Source organism: Candoia aspera, chromosome 3 (genome assembly GCF_035149785.1).
Source record: "Candoia aspera isolate rCanAsp1 chromosome 3, rCanAsp1.hap2, whole genome shotgun sequence".
NCBI lineage: Eukaryota > Metazoa > Chordata > Lepidosauria > Squamata > Boidae > Candoia > Candoia aspera.
The window spans coordinates 116,065,887-116,089,296 of NC_086155.1; the positions used below are offsets into that span (position 1 = coordinate 116,065,887).

General features: G+C 39.3%; 1 protein-coding gene across 1 annotated transcript in view; it reads left to right on the forward strand.

The window, feature by feature from the left end:
- CFAP61 (cilia and flagella associated protein 61) overlaps positions 1–23,410 on the forward strand; it is a 174,902-nt gene that overhangs the window by 149,511 nt on the left and 1,981 nt on the right. The window contains exon 24 of the mRNA XM_063299927.1: positions 14,378–14,468. Within this exon, the coding sequence (XP_063155997.1) occupies positions 14,378–14,468 (91 nt within the window). The remainder of the gene's footprint in view (positions 1–14,377; positions 14,469–23,410) is intronic.

Genomic DNA, 23,410 nt, shown 5'->3' on the forward strand with positions numbered 1-23,410 from the left:
CAAACATGAAAATGAATAATTAACCTGCATAATGGGATATAGTAAGAGAGAGACAAACACATTTTGTCCCAATGCTGTGGGAGTTTCTTTTTTTAAATGTTAACTTTAGCAAAATGGCACACTATCAGAGCTTTTCCTAATGCACAGTCCTATGCAAAATGTTTAGGTTTCTTTCTAATTTTTAATTTATATTTGGTTGTTCTAAGCCAGATTCATGCAGTTCTACATCAGTAGTCAAATGAAAAAAGACTTGCATAATATTCAACAATCTGCTAAATCACAAATCACTTGTTTTTATAGCAATACAGTTTTCAGAATTCATATAGTGTAAAATGGCATCCCTAAAAGTCCTGCTTTGCTGAATTGGAGGATAAACCATGTAAAATTTCATATTACTTACTTATGTAAAAACCTTTGAGTCTTAAAAGTTTTTGTTCTTGGATTAGAGTCTGATTCTAGATTACATTTCTTCTTTCCTCCAGCTATTGAAAAACATGCATTCAGTTGTGTTCAGACCAGCAGGGAGAGCTAATTTGGAAAAAAATGTCTGCAGAACATGGACTCGTTGATGGATAGCTTCATCCACTCCCTGTTCTTGGTTGGGGGTTGGAAGAGATGCAGGGAAAGTGGAGCATTCCCCTCTACCCCATCTGTCTTAGTGCTAAAGTATCATCTGATTTCAAGTTCTCTGGAGAGGTTTCCCACTATGTATAGGCTCCAAAATGGCATGATAAGTGAATCTAAAAAAAACAATAACATGTGCATGGACATGGACACATATAAAACATACTGGTGTGTTTTAGTGGCATACCAATAAAGATTATATTGACTAGTGAAGTTCTACATTTTTCTGAGGAAAAACAATAGGCTTTACTTTGGCCAGCAAAATGTCTTAAACTGGTACATAGTGAAATCCAAACACGATATCATGTTCACATTAATTATAAACATATAGAAGAAAATCAAGATTGTATGCCATACATATACTTACAGATGGACTAGATGGATTAGGGGCAGTTTTTTGGAAGGAAAGCTTCTCCAGACTGGACTGTGCTAGGAGTAGTTTCCCAGAAGGGATATGTAGGGCATTGACCAGCCATCCATTCTCTCTGCCCTCTGTCCACAAAACAAGTAGTCACTGTAGTCACTTCACCAATTTGCTTCAGACATTGCCACTCCTTTTTCTAGCAAAATATGCTGCGCACACACTTCCCCAATGTTATTGTCATCACCAGAAATACATGTGTCTGTATTGTCTTAGATGTTGGGTTGAACTTTCCCTGTCTACCATTTTTCCAATGTTTCCTATAGAACTATTGTCAGCTTGCAGAACAAAATTGAAAAGAGGTTGTTGTTTTGCTGTTAGAGCCATAGGTTACCCACAGCTTTTGAAATAAGCCTAAATCCTGAAGAAAGTAAGAAACAGGAAGAGAAGGAGGGTTATGATTAACATCAGATTCTTTTTCATCGTTGAAATGTATACTTGCAAAGAGATAACAGATTTAAAGCATAAATGATTTAAGATATTGTTTAAAAAATAGTCTCTCTGCCACTGAGTTATTTTTAAATATTGTTCCTTTATATTCTTTGCTACTATATAACACTCACCATCTGTATTAACTGGGCAACAATGATGATAGAAGTAACCATCTGTGCTATCCAGTGCTCATATTTACTTAAAACAAGTTAGGGTAGGTCAAACTTGATTTTTCTAGAGACTGAATACACACATTGCACATCGATGGTTTAGTGCAGTGATGGCGAACCTTTTGGGCTCGGCATGTCAAAAATTTGGAAAATGCCTAACTTGTCTCTGCTGGCATGTCTCTCTCTCTCTCTCTCTCACACACACACACACACACACACACCAAACAAAAGAGAAACAATTCTTTACATACTCATTTATTTTAAAAGAATACAATCCAGTCATGTGTGGTGTGGTTTGAGTTACCAAAGAAACTGAACAAACAAAAGGCACTGCAACTCCCCCCCCCCATCTCGCCCCCCATCACTGCCCTTTTGGCCACCCTGGACCCTGCCTTGCCAGGCGGCAATCAGACCCAGAACTGCGCAGCTCTGCGGCTGCTTGCCACGCCCTGCCCCGGGAAGCCACAGCTGCCCCAGCCCAGTCCCAGCTGCAGTCGCCCGCACCACCTCCGAGCCCCCTGCTGCCCTGCCCTGCCCTGCCCACCGCTGCCCCAGCTCACCTTGCCATCCTCTCGCTCCCTCTTGTGTGAAGCTGGTTCCTGAAGAACCAGTTTGCACGAGGGAGTTGTTGTTGTTGTTGTTGTTGTTGTTGTTGTTATTACCCCTTCACCCAAAGCCAGTTCCTGGAGAAGCTGCTTGCAAATTGTAAGTGGCTTCTCCAGGAACCAGCTTTGCCCAAAGCCAGCAAAAGCACTCTCCTTCACACCAAGGCACTCCCCTTGTTTTCAGGTGTTGGTGACCGTTGGCATGTCACCCAAAATGTCGTGGTGTTTCACTTTTGACACGTATGTCATAGGTTCGCTATCACTGGTTTAGTGTATAAACCTCAATTGGCTGGATTCACAAAATACATGGCTTTTTAAAACACAATGGATGGACACCACATTTCCAGAAGTATATTGCCAAATTAGAATATGCTCAGAAAAGGATGATGAAGGAACTTGAGGACATGTCCTTTGAGGACAGGCTGAAGAAACTTGGGATATTCAGTGTGGAGTAAAGACATGGGGGATACATAATATTCAGATACATAAAAGGATGCCACAGGGAAGGTGGGTAGGAACTATTTTCTATTGCTACAGAAACCAGAAAAGATTGGATATAAATTGCAGCTACCTAGATTTCCTGAATAGCCTACTTACTGAGGTTGTGGATTCTCCATTTCTAGAATTTTGTTTTGTTTTTTTTGTTTTTTAAAAAAAGCTGGATACCACTTCTCAAGGATTATTTAATTGGTTTTCCAGCACATTGCAGACAGTTGGATTAGATTATTTTTGTTAACTTCAACGTTCTGTGATTCACACAACACATTAATCCAAAACTATATTATGGCTTCACACGGTGTATGAACCCAGATTGTCAAGATACCAAAGAGAATTGTAGCAAGTATAATAAACCTTCAGAAATTCTTATGGATATCTGCTAATGCCATCTGTGCCAGTACTGAAAAGGAACACTTTAACATTCTAATAGTTCATTACTTTCCATTCAAATGGAAGAGCCTGCATTTTTCCTCTAAGATTTTTTAATTTAACTATAGCATTTTTAGGACAAGAAATATACAAATAAGAATTCTCCTATTATACTTATTTTTACAAGCTTGCAATAAATAACACATTTAACATAGAATTACAATACATGTAAAGGTACAATGGATAGACCTAATGATCCATGTCTACTTTGGGCTTAAAATTCCACTTCTCTGATATTTAGCATACACTTACCTAACAAATAAATAAATTAAATATCAGAGATGTGGAATTTTAAGCCCAAGGTAGACATGGATCATTAGGTCTATCCATTGTACCTTAATAATATAGTCCATTTTAAGTGCACTGGTATTGCATTTTTCTAAGTTCTTCACTCCAAGGCTGAAGCATGCTTTTTTAAAATCCTTTTATAACTGGATTAGTTTTCCCCAGCATGGTATCCAATGCCAAGAATGAACTCAGTGAAACAGCTGTCACCTGGGAGTTAATTTGCCTCTTTGTGACATGCAAATTATCTTTTAAATTAGAGGCCATATCTAGCCATGAATTGTATTCATCAGGTTCAAAGTTTTAACCCTTTGGTGATGGATTTTGTGATAGCAAAATTGAGTTTCAAAACCAGTTAAATTTAGAACTGGACCACAACAATAATAAACCCCATCAGTTCTGACCAATGTTTCACAACCTTGACAACTTTAAGATGGATGGACTTCAACTCCCAGAATTCCCCAGCCAGCGTGGCTGGGGAATTCTGGGAGTTGAAGTCCACCCATCTTAAAGTTGTCAAGGTTGTGAAACACTGGTTCTGACAATATGACAAATACTGATTCTTTTACAGGCATGTCTCTCCTATTCCAGCTCAGTTAATCCCTGTTATCTGTAACTGGAGCTTCAGATGCAGCAGTTCTTACAGTTTCCTATAACTAGCTTTTGTCAGGCAAGACCTTACAGCTACTCTGTTTTCTTAAAAATGACTATTTTTCCACTGTTTTGCACTGAACTCAAAACGTTAGGGTACAACTTTTTTAAAAGTAGATTTTGCTCAACATCCCACTATTAAAATAATTCTTAGGAACTATAAAATTCTGCTAAATATTCTCTTGTAAGTTATTGTATATGACTTTAATGTCAAGGTTATAGATATATAGATATAGATATGAAGATATAATTGATATAGATATAGATATATATTATTGATAAGTCAATTGACCATATCAAGACACGGGGGAATTGGCCATGGTAAGATACAATACAATGAGATAAAGTGAAATAGAATGAGATAAAATAGATAAAATATAGTAAGCTAAGATAAAGTAAGGATAAAAAGTAAGATAAAATAGTATAAAATAGAGTGCAGAGATATATAATAAGATGTCTGTTAAAATTCAAAAACAGTATGTGTTTAGGAGAATTCATCACCTTTGCGTGCAACCCCAATGTGTTCTACAAAATGTGTTCTCTGTTGGACAGCCCTGACTATAAAATTAACAATTCCAGTACTTCATATATGTTTGTGCGCAGAAAAAAATAAGATATTTTGTTAGAATCCCAATATAAGGTTCTGTTGAGTACTGAGCCCTTGCTGAGGCATATAACTGACAGTTGAATAGAACATGTGCAATGTCTTCTGATACTCCACAGACACATTTTCTCTCAAAATATGGCACTTGGTGGAATCATCCGTATTTGACCATAGAATCTAACTGCTTGAATCAAGTTAATATAGGAAAAGCCCTATGATGGGAATGCATACAAATAACACTTGCCAAGTAAAATTTGACATGTTGGATTTTTTTTTTAGTGATTTCAATCTGCTCAAACCAAATAAGCAATTCTGATCTTTTTCCAATATGAAAAATTCTCAAGCTGCTGAATCTATGAAAATATATGCATTTTGAATTTTATAAAATAACTGGAAAAATCACTTTCTTAAAAGAACAGCCCAGCAGAGCAGAAGGGCCAAAGGATGCTTTCCTTTCTAATAGTGATTACAGAATCTATTTAAATATTCTGTTTTTTATTTTATGAAAATTGCGTGATAATTGTGTGATAATTGGATTCCCATTTTCCTGCAGTGGTGCAAGTCCCAAAGAATTGTAAATAATTAAAAAGTATATTAAATGGCCAAAATCTTCCAAGATGACCAAACCTTGCAACTTCTTAGTTATCTTATCCCTGAGATCTGGCTTGATCTCACTTGGGTATGCTGAAGTTACACATATGAGATTTGATATTGTTTGAAATCTGATAGGATTTTGGCTCTGTCATATGAAATCTCAAATGATCTAACGTAAGAACCCTGAAATCTCACAGTATTTGACACTCTTAGAAAATTTTGTCAATTAATTTTAGTTAATTATTATTTTTTATTTATCAAAATTTGAGCCCACACAATTCCTTGAAGACTCTGGAAAACAGAACAGAAGGTCACAGCGAACCAAGGACAATATACCAACTAAAAACCAAATATAACTAACATAACTAAAGGACAACCACCCTACCCAAACCTTTGCAGAACCATCAGTTTTTTAAAAATAATTTTCTAAATTTAGTAAGCGTGGGAGCCACACAAATCTCTAGAGTGATACTCTTCCAGAGAATAGGTGCTACAAAATAAGATGACATTGTTCAATTGACAGGATTTGGAATTCATCCACCCTGCTTGATTGTACCGGATAGGCAGAAACAGTTGGAGATAAGATCAGACAGCCAGGTCCTATACCATGAAGGGCTTTAAATGTGATAACTAGCATCTGGAATTGCACCTGGAAGCCAACTGGTAACCAGTGCAGCTCAGTTTGTTAAATTAATTTTTATTTAACTTTCACATTCTACATAGGGACGCGGTGGCGCTGCGGGTTAAACCGCTGAGCTGTCGATCGGAAGGTCGGCGGTTCGAAACCGCGCGGCGGGGTGAGCTCCCGTTGCTCGTCCCAGCTCCTGCACACCAAGCAGTTCGAAAACATGCAAATGTGAGTAGATTAATTGGTACCGCTTCGGCGGGAAGGTAACGGCGTTCCGTGAGTCATGCTGGCCACATGACCCGGAAGTGTCCTATGGACAACGCCGGCTCCAAGGCTTTGAAACGGAGATGAGCACCGCCCCCTAGAGTCGGACACGACTGGACTTTACATCAAAATCATCACATTCTACAAAAGCCTAGAAGGCTTTCATAGGCAATGTGGTGCCCATTTTGTGACTCACATTGTTTGACTTTGTTGCAGCCCTATATTAAAAAATATGTGTGCTCATCACAGCCACTGATAATTCAATAGATCTTCACTGACAAGACTTGCCCTATGCGAAAATCTATAGTTAAAGATACAACAGTGCTACATTTTGTTTAAAAAAATGTTTAAGGAGATTGTATATATTTTTCCAATCAGGAGGAGATCTTGTTTGTTTTCTGCTGTAAATGATTGTCCATTAACCCTGTTTTTCCATTAAGGAAAGGCGGGGTCAAGTATAGCTGCATCAGTTTATTGGGCTGCTAAACAAGTGCTGGGTCTATGATGAGCTCCAGAGACCACAAAGTGTGATTTATCTGCAGGGTTGCAGTGTTGATGATCTGATTTTTCCATATGTAGATAATTTCATTTAACCATTTTTTACTTTAGCTCTTCAGTATTGGTACTATAATGATTAGACTACTGCAAGGCATTCTAACGGGGGCTAGCCTTGAAGAATGCTTCAGTTGCTGCAAAATGCTGCAGTTCAGCTGCTAATCAGTGCAGGATTCCAAGAACATATTATGCCTGTGTGGAAAGAGCTGGACTGGTTGCCAGTTCTTTTTCAGGTACTATGTAGGGTGTTGTTTTTTAACCTTAAATCCCTAAAGGGCTTAGACATTAACTGTCTGCAGGATTCCCTAATTGTGTGAACACATTCAGGAACTAACATCAGTCGGAAACAACTTAAGATTGTCAGAGGCTAGTTTGTCAGGAGGCTGGAGGGGGCTATTATAATATGATATGGTTTCAAGATGGCTCTACTTTAACATGGCAACTAAAAATACTCCCATCATTATTTCTGAGGTGTAGGCTATTCTTCCATGTATTCAGAGAGACTATCAAACAACAAAACAATATGCATAAATGTACTGTAAAACATATGGGAGACCTTGTGGCACAGTTTTATGACTCTCCTGTTTAAAAATATGTTATGTTAAATAAATACTTTCCGGAAAAGAAAACAAAAATAAATAGAAGAAAAAGATGGCTGAACACTCCTACATAGGGAAGTAAATAGACAAATTTAAGGCCCCTTTTTTCCCCATTCCAGCTAGGGGGTTAGATAAAAGGAAAAATAAAGAGTACTAGCTTCAGGTTTACAGGCCCAACCTGGAGCCTGTTAGGAGAATTAGAGAATCTTGAATGTAACAGACCCAAGCCAACTCTCAGGATACACCATTCTGGGGACAACTGAGAATAAGATTACTATTCAGCTGAGATTTCCAGGGCAGAGAAGCCATCTGGGCAGGCAAAAAGCTTTAACAACTGCTTGGGTTACTATTACTCTGTCCATATGTAATACTGAATACAATGTTAATCTACCATCCCCTTGCTGTAATGTATTTTTTCAATTAAAACAATATCCAGGTATTGAATCATAACCTTGCTTAAAACATTCTTAAGATTTAGCCTGTTCCAGTAATTAAGAGTTGAAAAATAATCAGTTGAATGTTTTATTGTCTTAAAAATGCTTAAAACATTTACTTATTTTTAAGACAACTGTCTGCAATGGTTTTCTACACACTTAAGTCTCCAAACTCAGAAGCAAGTAATTCTTCCATTATTTCGTAATCAAAAAATCTACTAATACTCAACTTCAAACTAAAGCATGATGCTTAAATTCTTAAAATAATAGCTCAATATAACTATTGAAGATAAAAACTTCAGTGATGCATTTAGAATGTCATGACAAAAGAAAGTATTCCAAAAGGTGGGGTTGAAGTTGTATGCATTCAAAAGGGTTATACCTTGTCTTGCAAACTTCTGTAAATCTGTCATCAGTTTTCTTTTCTGACAAAAACAAGAACAGGATGTGAGCATAGCTAAATGTGTCTCATGCTACTCAATAGACTTTGAACTCTAATTAGGATAACTAGATGTTCATTTTTGAAGAAAAAAACCAGAATAAAAGGAATACATAAAAGCTGTAAGAGCTTTCCTTTTCTGCTCAAATCAAATGCCAACCTTGAATTGTACTATTAAAAGTAGACTTGTATAATAAATCAATATAAATAGCAAAGGAATACTGGCAAGCATTAGAGATATCACTCTTGTATTACATTACTGGATTTTTAAATGAACAACTGTACTCTTAATGAGCAACAGCTCAGCGTAGAAATCAGGGGATTAAAAAGCAGCTGTGTGGCTTTCTTATGTTGAAAATGTATTACCCTTCATTCAAGAAAGTTTTGAAAATGACTAAGGCCTGAGACTCAGTCATGAGCAAAAAGCTGTGGGAGAGAAGCAGTAGGTTCGATCTTGAAGTTAATTGTTTTTTCCCCCACTGATTAGACTGACATTTCAATTAGACATGACTAACTAGTCTTATTGATTTCAGTGGGACTTAAGCATGACTAACTCAACTTAGACCCAAGCCATAATTTGCCATGTAAGATTTCTTTAGAGATTTTTGCATAACAACATTTAATTTTGCTGATTTTTATCATATGTATGCTGGAATTTTGTAATGCTTAACCTTAGCTAGATAGTGTCTATTCTTAGAAACATTTCACAGCAATAATTTATATTAATGCATAGAGGTTCTTCAAAATTTTAAACTCTAATTCTTGCATCTGTAAAAATCAATATAGCAAACCTATGTCATCTCTGAAGTAGCAATACAATATACATAGAAGTAGCCATGCACATTGAGAGATGGGAGGTCTACAGGTAGTCCTCGGTTAACAACCTCTCATTCAGCAACCGTTTGAACTTACTACAGCACTGAACAAGTGGTACTTAAACCACTCCTCAAAATTCCAGCCATTGCAGCACCCCCCATGGTCATGCAATCGTGATCAGCTTGCTTGGCAACTGGCCCACATTTCTGACCATTGCAGCATACCAAGGTCATGTGATCACAATTTGAAGCCTTGCATACTGGCTTCCCATAAGCAAAATCAATGAGGAAGCAGGCAGGAAATCAGAAGTCACAGTCATGTGAGGTACTCACTTAACCAGCAGTGATTCGCTTAATAACAGTAACCAGGGACTGCCAGAACTGCTGTTGCTAAGTGGCACAATCATGTGAAGTCGTGCTTTACGACTGCATTGCTTAGCGACAGAAATTCCGGTCCCAATTACCATCATTAAGTGAGGACTACCTGTATCACTATCCCCTATTTTCATTAGTACAAAAGAAAAATTTGCCATGAAATCTACTAATGTGTGTTCCATTATCTTACTGATAGAATCTGTGATTTTCCTTTAACTCTGGAATTTCATTAAAAAGTATAAAATACTGCTTTATTAGGATAATCACAATATTTAATGATGTAGGAATTTGGGTTTACTAATAATCTTATTTCTATGTCTTCTATCAAGCATGAAATGAAATGCACCAAAAAGGTGAATTAAATGAGGAATGGCATTATAGAGAAGACAAAAACTGACAAAACAGCTTATTCTAGAAAAATGTGCCAGAATCCATAGTTTACATGCTTGTACCCTCTAGCTTTCAAAAAGTTTATAAAGCTGGTTCTACTGATGAACTGTTGTTATTAGGAATTTTTTTCTTTGTGTTCTTTTGAAATCAATCTTATAATTTAAGACCATTATTCTGTTACTATTTTATTTTGTTTCCTGTGCTCCTTATCTTCTTTTCTTCTTCATGAGTGGAACTGCAAACCCAAATTTTCTCCATTCTATATCTGTGCCCTTGTTTTCTGTTTTGTAAGGACATAATTTTCCCTGTTGCATTTATTTTCGGTCCATTTCTCTAATCTGGTAAGATTATGTATAATTTAAATTCTGTACTTCAGGGTATTATCTGTCCTTCACAAATCTATGTAATCTGAACCTTTCATAATCATTCATAATCATTCTCTGCACCTTCTCATCCAAGTCATGTTAATAAAAATGTTGAGGAGTACAGAGCCAAGGACTGCAGCCCAATATTCAGTGCCACCTTCCAGTCTGATGAGAATTCATTGATGAGCACTCGAGTGCGATTTTCAAGCTAGCGTACATCTACCTCATTGCTGTGCCATTCAGACCAAGGTTTCCTAGCTGCTAATCAGAATGTTATATGGCATGTTGTCTAATGCTTTGTTAAAATCATGATAGTTTTTGTCTACCAAGAAGGCTCTTCAAAGAAAGCATGAAATAAAGTTAGTCTGACAAGACTTGTTCTTGACATATCCAAGCTATCATTTTCAAGGTGCTTATGGGTCACTTACTTTATGATCGGCTCTAGAATCTTCCTATGTATTGATACCAAACTGACTGAACTATAGATCCCCAGATCCTAAAAAGCCAGCAGGGCTCACTTAACCTCTCAGCCCAAATGCCTGTGGGAACATCCAAGGTTTAAACACCTTGCAAAATGCCAACAGGGTCAGAGCCATCTGGATCTCCAAGGAAACTCCTAAAGAGCAGGCGGAGCAACAGGAAAGGCACAACTTCTAGATCCCACAAGATGATCCTGTCAAATAGATGGGACCTGGAACATGCTGACTCTGACAGTTCTGGTGGGGTGAGCAGATACAATTGGAGACAAGTGATCCCACAGATTAATGTGACCTATACCATGTTGAATTGCACCCAGAAACTCACTGGGAGCTTGTGCAGTTTGCAGAACAGAGATGTTACATGGGCATATCATGGAATGACCAAAATTTCCTGTGCCACTGTATTCTGAACCAAGCTGCAGTTTCCAAATGCTCTTCAACGCAGCCCTATGTAAAGCACATTAGTAGTCCAACCAGAAAGTGATTAAGGCATGAATCAGTATGACTAAGGCCTCCCAAACCAGAAAAAGGTGCAATTGTGGCATAAAATGGACCTGTTCAGAGGGCCTCCCAGCTCTCCAAGGAGCTGCAAATCTAGGACGACCCCCAAGTTCCATCTTGGGAAATGCAAGATCCTACATTTTCTCTCTTGTAAAAGTAGAGACGACATTTTCTCTCTTCCAGTTATCTGGTATTTCATCCATTCTCCAAGAATAGAAGAGCAGTACATAATTGGTTATTCCCTATGTACCTATTTATCTCAAAGTTCAATCCTGCTCCTTCATTTTGCTTATTATATTTGCCTGATTGTGTTCATACCGTTTATTGGAGAAGGCTGAGGCAAAAGAGGAATGCAGTTGTTCTGCCTATTTTTTGATACCATTTTGCCATCTTCATTAAAGAAATGTATTGTTATCTTTATTTTGAACATATCTGAAGACCTTTTTGTTGTTTTTGGCACATATCTTAGTCAAGATAAATTATGTCCAGCAGATCTACAATCTGCTAAGGAAGTAATTGATCGATTATGTGCCATCAAGTTGGTTTTGAGTTTTAGTGAACCCACAGATAGATTTTCTTCAGGATGATCTGTCCCCAACCTGTCCTTTCAAGTCTTCCAATAGTGCACCCATTGCCACTGTAATTGAGTTTATCCACCTTGCTGCTGGTCATCCTCTTCTTCTCTTGCCTTCCACCTTTCCCCGCATTATAGACTTCTCAAGAGAACTAGTCTTCAAATAATGTGTCCAAAATACTATAATTTGTGCCTTAATCAACTCTTGATTTGTTCTACAATCCATTTATTTATTTTCTTGGCTATCTGTTTTCAAGAGTCTTCTCCAACACCAAAGTTCAAAAGCATCATTACTCTTTATATCATGCTTCTTCAAAGTCCAACTTTTGTTCCATAGAGTGACACAGAGAAAACTATTGCCTGAACACTTCTAATCCTTGTAAGTATGGACTCATTACAGCATCTGAATATCTTTTCCAAGACTACCATTGCCACCCTACCAAGTGTTGTCTGCAGTGTATTTCTTAATTTCTGGATCCTTTACTGTTGATAGTTGATCCTAAAAGACAGAAGCTATTCACCACTCCAGGTCTTTCTTGGAAACCCTTAAATGGGTTGATGTAACTGTTTTCTTTTAATTCATCCATCACATTTTTGTAAGCCCCCCCGCAACATTGTTTAAATCTATCAACTCATTCTCAAATAAGTAATTTGCATGGCATGGGTGGAGTTGGTTGATTGTGAAATTTAGATTGGCCCCAAATAAACTTGAGGCTTTGGAGGCTAACTCTGTCATTCACTGTATTGGTCAAGTGGGTCATCTGTGCATGTTGTTCTGGAACAATAAATTTTTTTACTCCTTTTCTGTAGGATGTTAATTGTAAAGTTATACTCCATTACCTCCTTTACAATCAGTTCAGGCAGCTGCTGTGGCCCTGCTGACTCTCCTCTCCATGATCTATCATTAGTAGGTTGCTAAATAGGCTGCCAAATTCTGATGTCCATGCACAGAATGATTATCTGAAGGCACTGAAGGGAGAGAAAAAATAGCAACCAAGTCTGAGGGAAAATGAGAAGGAAAGAAAGAATGGAGTGCACAAATCCACAAGGGTGCACCTATGATCAAACTGTGGTTTAGTAAATGTTTCTATATGTGAAAAAATAAAAAAATGTTTTGTATAGATAATTGACATTTGACAGGACAGCAAGGCAGAAAATATCACTGTAGGTTGAATGAGGAATCAAAAAAGTTAATGAAGACAAATGAAAATTTACAGTATTGCACAAACAAGATATGATAACCGAATAGATTTGAGAAGGAAGTGAAAGAAAAAAGATCAGAATTAAAATCAAGCTGACAATATCAATAACAACAATAATAATGACAACAACACACACCCAACAAATCTGTGTTTCCAGCATCTAGTAAAATAAACATTTGATTATTTCAGCATATATAAAAAATAGGGGCACTAGATGAACAAACTAAGAACAAAATTGGAACATTGATATTTTTTAGCCTCAAAATCCCATATTTTCCTGAAGCTTCTGTTTCTCATCATCCTGAAACTTTCAGAAGCAATAGTATTGAATCTCTCCTAGATTGAGGAATAAAAATGAGCTTTAGTTAAAGCTAATTGGCCTAATCTTGTAAAACAGAATGGCCTACATGGTAGAGTGAGGAAGTATGCAAACCTAAGCCTCATAGATATCTTTCCATAAGTTACACATTATTGAATCATGAAGAAAATTTAATGTGGCTGATTCTTGTTATAACATCGGCTCTTTTTGGCCCTATCTAGTCATGCTTCCCTTAACAAGTCCCCTTTTGTAGCTTTGGGTATAGCATTTTTGCTTTCCATCATGTAAGTAATTTACAACAACAAATTGCCAGTTCTATAAAATGATCCAAATGATTTATTTGCCATGATGGTATTAGGTCTTCAGAGGCAGCTGTTTCACCCTTAGTAACTCAGTTGTCCATACATTATATTTGCATATACTAGAACTTCACTGTTCTAGAAAGGCTGTCCCAAGAATACATTTTTCTAATCATCTGTTATTTTTAAAATGTATTCAATTTTAGCCCATGCCTTGTCATAAAATGTAGAGTCATTTACATAAATATTTATTTGTATATAATATAGTTTTCCATAAGTCTTATTTTTTTTAATTTTGGGGAGAATAGACATACTGTGGATTTCCTTGTATGACAAATTAATTTAGCTGCAGTGCACTAGTGTAAGGAACATATTGCAACATGATTATGGCCTGTTTTCTGGCTTTATTAATCCAGAAACCTTAATGATAAACAACACTTGTGTCATTGTCTACACAAATGTAATTTGTTTATGCAGAAGTTCAGTTAATCCTACCATCTGCTTTTCTCAAATGAGAACAGATAATGGAGACACAGCTCCTCACAGGTCTTCAGGCTTTTAAATTCTGATAAAATCAGGATTCTTCACTGGCTCTTGCCACAGCTCTGAATTAAGCCACTTTAAATGTAATTACTGAAGCTGGCTGTACATCAGGAACATCCATTAAAAGAATTGATTGACCATGCTGTTATGGCAGGCGTTTTATGAACAAACTATCCTGATGGGTCCAGAACTGTAATTTATGAAAGCAAAAAAGCAGGTAAACACTTTATTAGCCGTTAATGAGAGGCACACTGGGTAACTAAATTTTGTCTTTTTTAACCAGCTACTTTAAGGAACCTTGGGCCTTGGCCATCTATCATGATCGTTTTACTGATCTGAAGAAGGAGCTACGTCAGATCTTAGTATCTGTCCAGGTAAAGAAAAAGGGTGCTATATGCATTTTATCATATAAGCACTTACTATTGCTGATTATTTGCTTTCAGATTCCAGTTGGTTTGTTGTTTCTTCTTTACTTTTAAGCTATAAAAATCCAGAATATTATGAATTTTAAAAAGAGTTCTGTACACAATTCACATCCATTTCAGTGTGCTGTTGTTTCTGTTACTGGACATGCATTGCACTCTCTTGAATGGATTAATTGCTTTAATTTTCTTAATTACTTAAGAATATAAGAGTCCTATGGGATCAGTTCAACAGTTTATTAGTGCAAAGTCCTGATCCATAGTGGGCATCTAGAAAGCCCATAGCCAAGCTGTGAAGGTGGCAGCCTTCCATTGCTAATAGGCCTATTTAAAGCATTCATATGAGGTGCTTCTCTATGCATGGGAGTGAGAAGGAACCAGGAAATACTTCTCTTTAACTATGAAAGTAGTATCTTGTACAGGCCTAGCACAGTTGCTTTGAAAGCTGCTCCCTCATGTCCATACACAAATATGTTATAGCCGCTTTTCTGCTAATTCCCAGTATATGGTTTTCGTGTTCATTGGATACTTCCAGATGTAGAGTCCTTGGTGCTCTCTGAGTTTGGTTGTTTGCTTATCTGACTAGGTAACATCATCAGTGCGAGTGAGTGTGTGGTTTGCTCCCAGTTTATATACAGTAGCTTGCCCTGCCAGTGTTGGGGGTGTGGTTTTTCTCCTTGATAGTTCCTTGATTAGGGTATTGTTTTCTGCTTAATTGTTTGCCTGATGTTGTTGTTGTTTATTCATTCAGTCACTTCCGACTCTTCGTGACTTCATGGACCAGCCCACACCAGAGCTTCCTGTCGGTCGTCAACACCCCCAGCTCCCGCAGGGACGAGTCCATCACCTCTAGAATATCATCCATCCACCTTGCCCTTGGTCGGCCCCTCTTCCTTTTGCCTTCCACTCTCCCTAGCATCAGCACCTTCTCCAGGGTGTCCTGTCTTCTCATTATGTGGCCAAAGTATTTCAGTTTTGCCTTTAATATCATTCCCTCAAGTGAGCAGTCTGGCTTTATTTCCTGGAGTATGGACTGGTTTGATCTTCTTGCAGTCCAAGGCACTCTCAGAATTTTCCTCCAACACCACAGTTCAAAAACATCTAATATCTTCCGTCGCTCAGCTTTCCTTATGGTCCAGCTCTCACAGCCATATGTTACTACTGAGAAAACCATTGCTTTAACAATGTGAACCTTTGTTGTCAGTGTGATGTCTCTGCTCTTAACTATTTTATCGAGATTGATGTTGTCTGATGTTAATCCCTGCTTATCTGGGTGTTGGCTGCTGGAGAGGATGTGTTCTGGCCTTTTGTTTCCTTCTTAGCTTTTTTATTGTCTCTCTTGAATGGTGTGTAAATGTGGTTTATCTCTATGTGTTTATTGATGGCTGATTTGTCTGAATGCCAAGCTCTAGGAATTCCCTAACATTTTTGGCTTTAGCTTGGTCTAGGATGCTCACAGTTTCCCAGTTGAAAGTATGGTTGAGTCTGTCCATGTGTTGTGAGATAAAGGAGTTTTCATTGTGTCTCCTGCTAGTTGGTGTTCATGGATGCACTCTGCCAGTCTTCTGCCAGTCTGTCCTACATAGTGGCTGTTACAGTCCTTGCACTGTATGTTGTAGATGATTCCTGTTTTTCCTTCTTGGGCTACTGGGTCTTTTGGGTTACTTAAGATGTTTTAGAGGGATTTAGTTGGTTTGTGTGTTACAGTGATGCCGTGTGGTTTAACAATCTGTTGGTTGTTTCTGATATTTTTGATGTATGATAGCTTGATATACAGTAGTATAATGATTATAGGGGTTCCAATCAAAGTGAATATTTGTAGCTCAGGGTTGAACTGTGGGGTCCCTGGCGCTCTCTGAGCCTTGTTGTTTTCTTACAGACGTTTCATTGCCAGACAAGGCAACATCTTCAGTGCCACTGAACATCTTCAGTGGCACTGAAGATGTTGCCTAGTCTGGCAATGAAATGTCTGCAAGAAAACAACAAGGGTCAGAGAGCATCAAGGACTCCACGATTATAGGGGTTCCCATGAAATGCCATGTACAGTAATATCAGTTTATCTTTAATGCTTAACGTCTACTGTGAACAAAAGCTGTCTCTAATTATTAAAGAAACCAGCCCAATGAAGTCAGTACCTGGAATAACAGTACAGATTCAGTCTCTACTCCTCTGACACCCAGTTCCATTATTATGGCAACATTGGAGACAAATTTAAGAACCTCAGAATTTAGATTGCACCTTCTCCACTGGGACCCAGTTGAACAACATAGAGCAACTGTGCTATTAGGTTGACCTCATAAAATTTCAGTGCAGTAGGAATATACTGTCCTCCCAGTATTTAAAAAAAAAGAATGAATGGCTATATTGCTTCTCTGAGAAACTTGAAACAAGCAATCTAATGGGACATCTTGCCTCTCAGATGCATGAAATGTTATTCCTAGATAAAGGACTATCAATGGTAACATACTGTGAATGGTAACAAAATAGATCAAGTTATCTATTTTGTTACCATTCACAGTATGTTACCATTGATAGTACAGGTAGTCCTCAGTTAATGACTGCTAATTCAGCGAGCATTCAAAGTTACGATGGCACTGAATGAATGGCAATTATGACCAGTCCTTGAAGTTCTGGCCATCATAGCACCCCCGCAGTCACATGATCGTGATCTGGGTGCTAGGCAACTGGCTCACACTTATGATGGTTACAGCCTCCCACGGTCATATGATCACCATTTGCTCACACCACATCACAACAGCACCTTGCACACCCTCCCCCACCCTCTCCCACCTGGCAGCAGCCACCCCGAGCCTTGCTGTGCTTCTGCCATGCCACAATGGCCCCTCATGCACCATCCCCCACCCAGAAGCAGCCACTTACCTGCCTGCCAGCCTCCTTGTGAGCTGCTTGGGACTTGCAACTGCCTGCTGGCTTCCCCACTTACACTGGTTATTTCAAGCTGGCAGGAAGTTGCGAGGAGGTCCTCACTCTTAATGACCTGTGAACCTTGTTTAACAATGGCAACAGAGACTGCCAGGATTGCCGTCACTAAGTGATGCAGTCACATGACATCGTGCTTTACGACTGCATTACTTAGTGATGGAAATTCCAGTCCCAATTACCATTGTTAACCAAGGACTACCTGTATAGAAATACTCTTTCACTCTCATAGCAAGTCAGAACTTTAGTTTTCTAATAGTTGATTGACAATTCCTGATCTTCACAATAGTGTATATGGATTTTTCAAGTCTTCCTCAATCCTATGACCAAGCATGAGAGGATAGCCAGATGGTCAATATAGAAGAGGATTGGGCCTCTTGGCCAGTTCAGAGATGAAAATCCAGGCTATTAAGATTTGAGATCACCAACTTTACATAAAAATTAAAAAGTAGTAGCACAGAAATACATCCTTGTTTAACATCCTAAGTTAGAGAGATTGAATCCATTAATTGACCTTAGGAGCCACAGGTAACCCTCAAACTGGTATGAGTGTATCAGTTACATCTACATGAAACCACTGGGCGAGATCATCCATCACCACGGGGTGAGGTATCGTCAATATGCTGATGATACTCAATTATACATCTCCATCCCAGGTGAAGTAAGTGATGCTGGGACCACCCTTTCTGAGTGCCTGGGGGCTGTGGGGGCCTGGATGGGGAACAACAGGCTTCAGCTGAACCCTGGTAAGACAGAGTGGCTGTGGGTTGGGGGCTCCCGGGTATCCAGGAATTTAACGTCTTTGGTTCTGGATGGGGTTGCATTGCCCCAGACAGATCCGGTGTGGAACCTGGGGGTTCCCCTGGACTCACGACTCCTGGTCAAGGAGCAGGTGGCAGTCGTGGCCAGGGGGGCCTTTGCACAGCTTCGTGTGGTGCACAAGCTACACCCTATCCTGGATTGGGAGTCTCTCCAAACAGTCACTCATGCCCTGTTCATCTCCAGCATAAACTACTGCAATGTATTCTATATGGGGCTACCCTTGAAGAGTATCCGGAAGCTATAGCTGGTACAGAATGCGGCCGCGCAAGCAGTTTTAGGAGCCCCAAGGAGAGCACATATAACACTGTTGCTGCGCGAGCTGCACTGGGTGCCAGTTTGCTTCCAGGTCCAATTCAAGGTGTTGGTTATCACCTTTAAAGCCCTACATGGCATGAGTCCAGGTTCCCTGAGGAATGCCTCACCTCCATTACATCGACCCATCCCACCCAGTCAGGCAGAGAGGGCATGTTACGGACCCTGTGTCAGGGTCAGTCTCGCTTCGCAATAAGGCACGGACTCACTTAATAGGTATTAAGGATTTCCGGTTTATTGGAATGGTGGCTGACAGAACGAAAAACGGGAATGGGGGTGCGGTGGTGAGGCGCCCTGTTTATACCCTCTTGCGGGGTCTCGTGCTCCCCCACCCTTCATTGTCCCCAGTTCCCTTGATGGGTCCCTTGATGGCTGTGTGGGTGTTTTCCCAGTTGCTGTTCCTGTCCTCTGGGTTCAGGTGTGCCCTCCGGGGCACCAGGTGCGGTTTATCTCTGCTTATCCGAAGTCCTTCTATTCAGCTGCATATGCTTCCACGGGTGTGGTTACTTTGGGTGCTTGCTTTCAGCTCTGATTTAATTATCTCCTTCCTCTTTTCCTTAATGATCATGATCCACATTGTGAGGCTCTTTGTGCCTTGCAACGGGGTCATGACATGCTGCCCCCCGAAGATGTCTTTAGGGTGCTGGTTTCTCTGGGTATGCCTCGTGGAAACGTCTAGTTAGTTGTCTTGCCATGACATGTTGTGCCTGGACCCACTCTGGGTGTGGGAAATGTTTCCATTTAACGAGGTATTGCAGCTTGCCTCTTTGCTTTCTTGAGTCCAGTATCTCTTGTACTTCAAAATGCTGTTGGTTGTCTATCATGATGGGTGGGGGCGGGGGTTCTTCCGTATGCCATTTGGATGTGCTTGTCAGTTTCAGTAGGGCGCAGTGGAATACCGGGTGGACCCGTCGCAAGTTGTGAGGCAGTTCCCGTTTTTATGTCAGGGTCAGTCTCGCTTCGCAATAAGGCACGGACTCACTTAATAAGTATTAAGGATTTCTGGTTTATTGGAATGGTGGCTGACAGAACGAAAAACGGGAATGGGGGGTGCTTGGTGAGGTGCCCTGTTTATACCCTCTTGCGGGGTCTCGTGCTCCCCCACCCTTCATTGTCCCCAGTTCCCTTGATGGGTCCCTTGATGGCTGTGTGGGTGTTTTCCCGGTTGCTGTTCCTGTCCTCTGGGTCCAGGTGTGCCCTCCGGGGCAGCAGGTGCGGTTTATCTCTGCTTATCCGAAGTCCTTCTATTCAGCTGCATATGCTTCCATGGGTGTGGTTACTTTGGGTGCTTGCTTTCAGCTCTGATTTAATTATCTCCTTCCTCTTTTCCTTAATGATCATGATCCACATTGTGAGGCTCTTTGTGCCTTGCAACAGGGTCATGACACCCTGTCCATGAGGGATGGCTGATTGGCAGGATTCAGGAGGAGGGCCTTCTCTGCCATGGCCCCCGCCCTTTGGAATAACCTACCCCCAGAGGTGAGGCTGGCCCCCACTCTCCCAGCCTTTAGAAAGAGAGTTAAGACCTCGCTTTGCCACCTCACTTGGGACGAGAGGCGGGACAGTTGATCATGGAGGTGGCTGGTGCCATGAAGCGGCCCTGGTAAATTCCATCATGACCATCTGGGATTTTATATTTCATATGTTATATTTCACATTTTATATTTTTATTTATTTATATTATACTGTATAATGAATTTTTATTCTTTTATTTATTGTAAGCCGCCCAGAGTCATCACTGAACAAGATTGGGTGCTGGATAAATTTAATAAACAAACAAACAAATAAATAACAGGTGTCTTCTGTCCATGGTGGAGCAATTTCCTCCATAGAACTTCTCTGAAAATAGAATCAAAACATGATTTTAAATCTATAAAGGCTACATGTAGTGGAATTTTAAAGCTATGGGCATATTTCTCTACTAGATGAATATAAGATCATTGCATGATCAACTGCAGATCTACCTTATCTAAACATTGCTCTTTCACTAAGAAGTTGTTGTCCAATATCCAATCAGACATTTTTGAAATAAATCTTTGGTGTACATTTTACTGATTATGTTCAGGAACCTAACTGGGTGAAAATTGGCAGGTTCTTTCTTTTGTCCTTTTTTATAAATTGGGATAATGCAGCCCACTCTTTTGGGACATAAGTGTCCTAACAGCCAGGAACCGCGCTGAGACAAGGAGTAGGTCTCTAGTGTTTTATTACTGCTACATAACAGAGAATCCTAACAAACTGAAGAAGCGTGGGAAAAACCCAGACATATAAACCCCAAAGGCTAAGGCGGGCCCGATCTGTGTCTCTTTGAATGGCCACCTAATTCCTCAGTACTACGCATGCGCTTTACAGCCTGGATGGGAGCCCCCTGCTCGCCATCCTCACTCATGACAATAAGTGATCTTATCAGTAAATGTACAAAGAATTGCCAAAACAGTTTTCTTGTTGAAAAACCTCAGCAGGAATATAATTGCTATCAGGGACTTCATTTGATTTCAACTGATCTATTAATTACCCCAATAGATACCATTGGCCAAGTTGGTAGGAGGTTTAATGACATAGAAGCAGCACTTTCCTGCTTACATTATGATCAAAAGTACGCTTCCTATGCAGTTGCAAATATACGACAAACAAGTTTTTAGAACAATTTTGAATCTCTGTACGCCAAATGTGTGTGAATTGTTGAATTTTATGGTTGCAATCAGTTGATGTCAACTTTCACACAGAAGCCTTCTGGGTTTTTTCCTCAGAAATTGTTTCTTTTGACAGTCTTCTTCTCATTAGATTTTGAGAAGATGTCCATTCTTCCAATATTGGGGATAGCAGCTAATAAGTTCCTTTTTAGCATGTGCACATTCTAGATTAAACCAAGGTTTAGATCTTGGTTGCCTGGGATGTGAGCTCTTCACCTTCCTTCCAGCAGGGGGCTCTACAGAGCTTCAAGTCAAAATTTTAAACTGCTAAATTATCGGTCCCTCATTCATTAGTTTAAAGGAAATGTGTTTTATCTGGTGTGGATGGAACAAATGCATTTTTTTAACCCATTAATTCATTTGGTCCTCATTGCAATGCATCCCTTCTAGATTAGTATGGTGAAATTTATCAAGGTGTGTACAGATTTGAGGAAACTGTAAATTTGGGATCACCATCTGGCCTGTTCATTATCACCTAAAATGAGTCCAGTAAGTTACGTTCATTGGTCCAGATAATGATGTAATCAGTTGCACTGGTGCCCAGTCCCCAGAAGGTGTTATGTGATTACTACAATCAACTTCAACCCCACTGAACATACTACATTTCCCTCAAAAAAATCCAGCCCACCAGGAGGGGGTTGGGACCGCTCTATACTTTGGGACCGCTCTATACTTTTCTTCATCCACCCATCAGTGGACATAACAACATTAGCCTGGCATAAACTATTATTTGTCTTGCTTTCTCTCTCCCTGCATGTTTAAGATACACGTGCATACATACGTTGATAGATTTAATCTGCATGCATTGGCAAGAGGTTTAAAAAGGTTTTTTTAATGTAAAAATCAAACTAGAAGTAAGATCTAAGAAATATTACAAGCTTCTGCCTTTATTCTTTCCTTCCTTCCTTCCTTCCTTCCTTCCTTCCTTCCTTCCTTGTTTCTTTCCTTCTCTTTAAGTTCAGTGTGCTCAGTCACAGCTATATACAGAGAACTTGGATTTCTGAGTGGTTTTAAATGGGGAGCACACATTTCCTACCGTGGAAGATTACCAAAATAAATAAATTATAATTTTTTAAATGACCCGGAAATTTCTTTCTCCGGGCATTATGAAGGTCGATTATTGTTAGGACTGTTCATTTGTTAGCTAAAAACACTGAAAATTTGGTACCAGCCTTGCTGAACCCTAACTGACTTTCCCTAATGCTTTACCCTTCTGTGATGTTACTTTATGACTGAGTCCTTTAACTGGCAAATTCACATGGCAAGAAATCCTCTAACATCCTCGACTTTCTGTATATACAGTAGTTTTTCCACTTGCCATCTAAAATGTTAGGAGTAGAATGTGCATGTTTGAATTAATTCACAGATATTTGTGAATTGTTTCTTACACTATAATCTTGCAAACTTCAGATTAAATACAATAAGTACCAGGGGTCTGATATTGTAATACTTTGCTACAAACTCATGATACTGTATTTTAACTGCCAAGAAAACATACACCCATTTCTTTTAAATTTCCATACATCTACTTCTGGGAGCATTTTTTTCTGTGCTGATATTTATGTACCTTATCTTTACAGCACTCAAAGCAATCAGTTTATTGTATTTATTTCTCTATACCAAAACATTTTTCAAATCATTATAAAGTGATTTGTTTATTCTACAATAAATGACAGAATTATGCTAATAACTGTCTATTTTAACTTTTATTTTTGGAAGTAACAGAACAGATGTGAGTCATGAGTACTATTCTAAATTAAGAGGAACAATTATTATATTGGAGTGTAATTGGACCAGCACTCTGGGCTGTGGCCCCCAAGCTGGGAGAGTGGCTCCAACAGATCCCAGGAGCAACATCAGAGCTCTTTGTCCATAAAAGCGCAGTGCTAGGAGCAGCTAAGATACTGCGCAGAACCCTCAAACTCCCAGGCCTCTGGTAGAGGACGGAGGCTGAGGAAGACACATACCACCCGTAGGGGTGAGAAGGGAATATAAATAGAATCTGTCTCTCTGTCTGTCTATCTTTCCTTCTCCATAAATAAAATACATGTTTTATTTTCTGCGTCACTTCTAGACTTCTTCCAACACAATCCTATTCAGTATGGTCTACTGTCCTTAGCATATGGT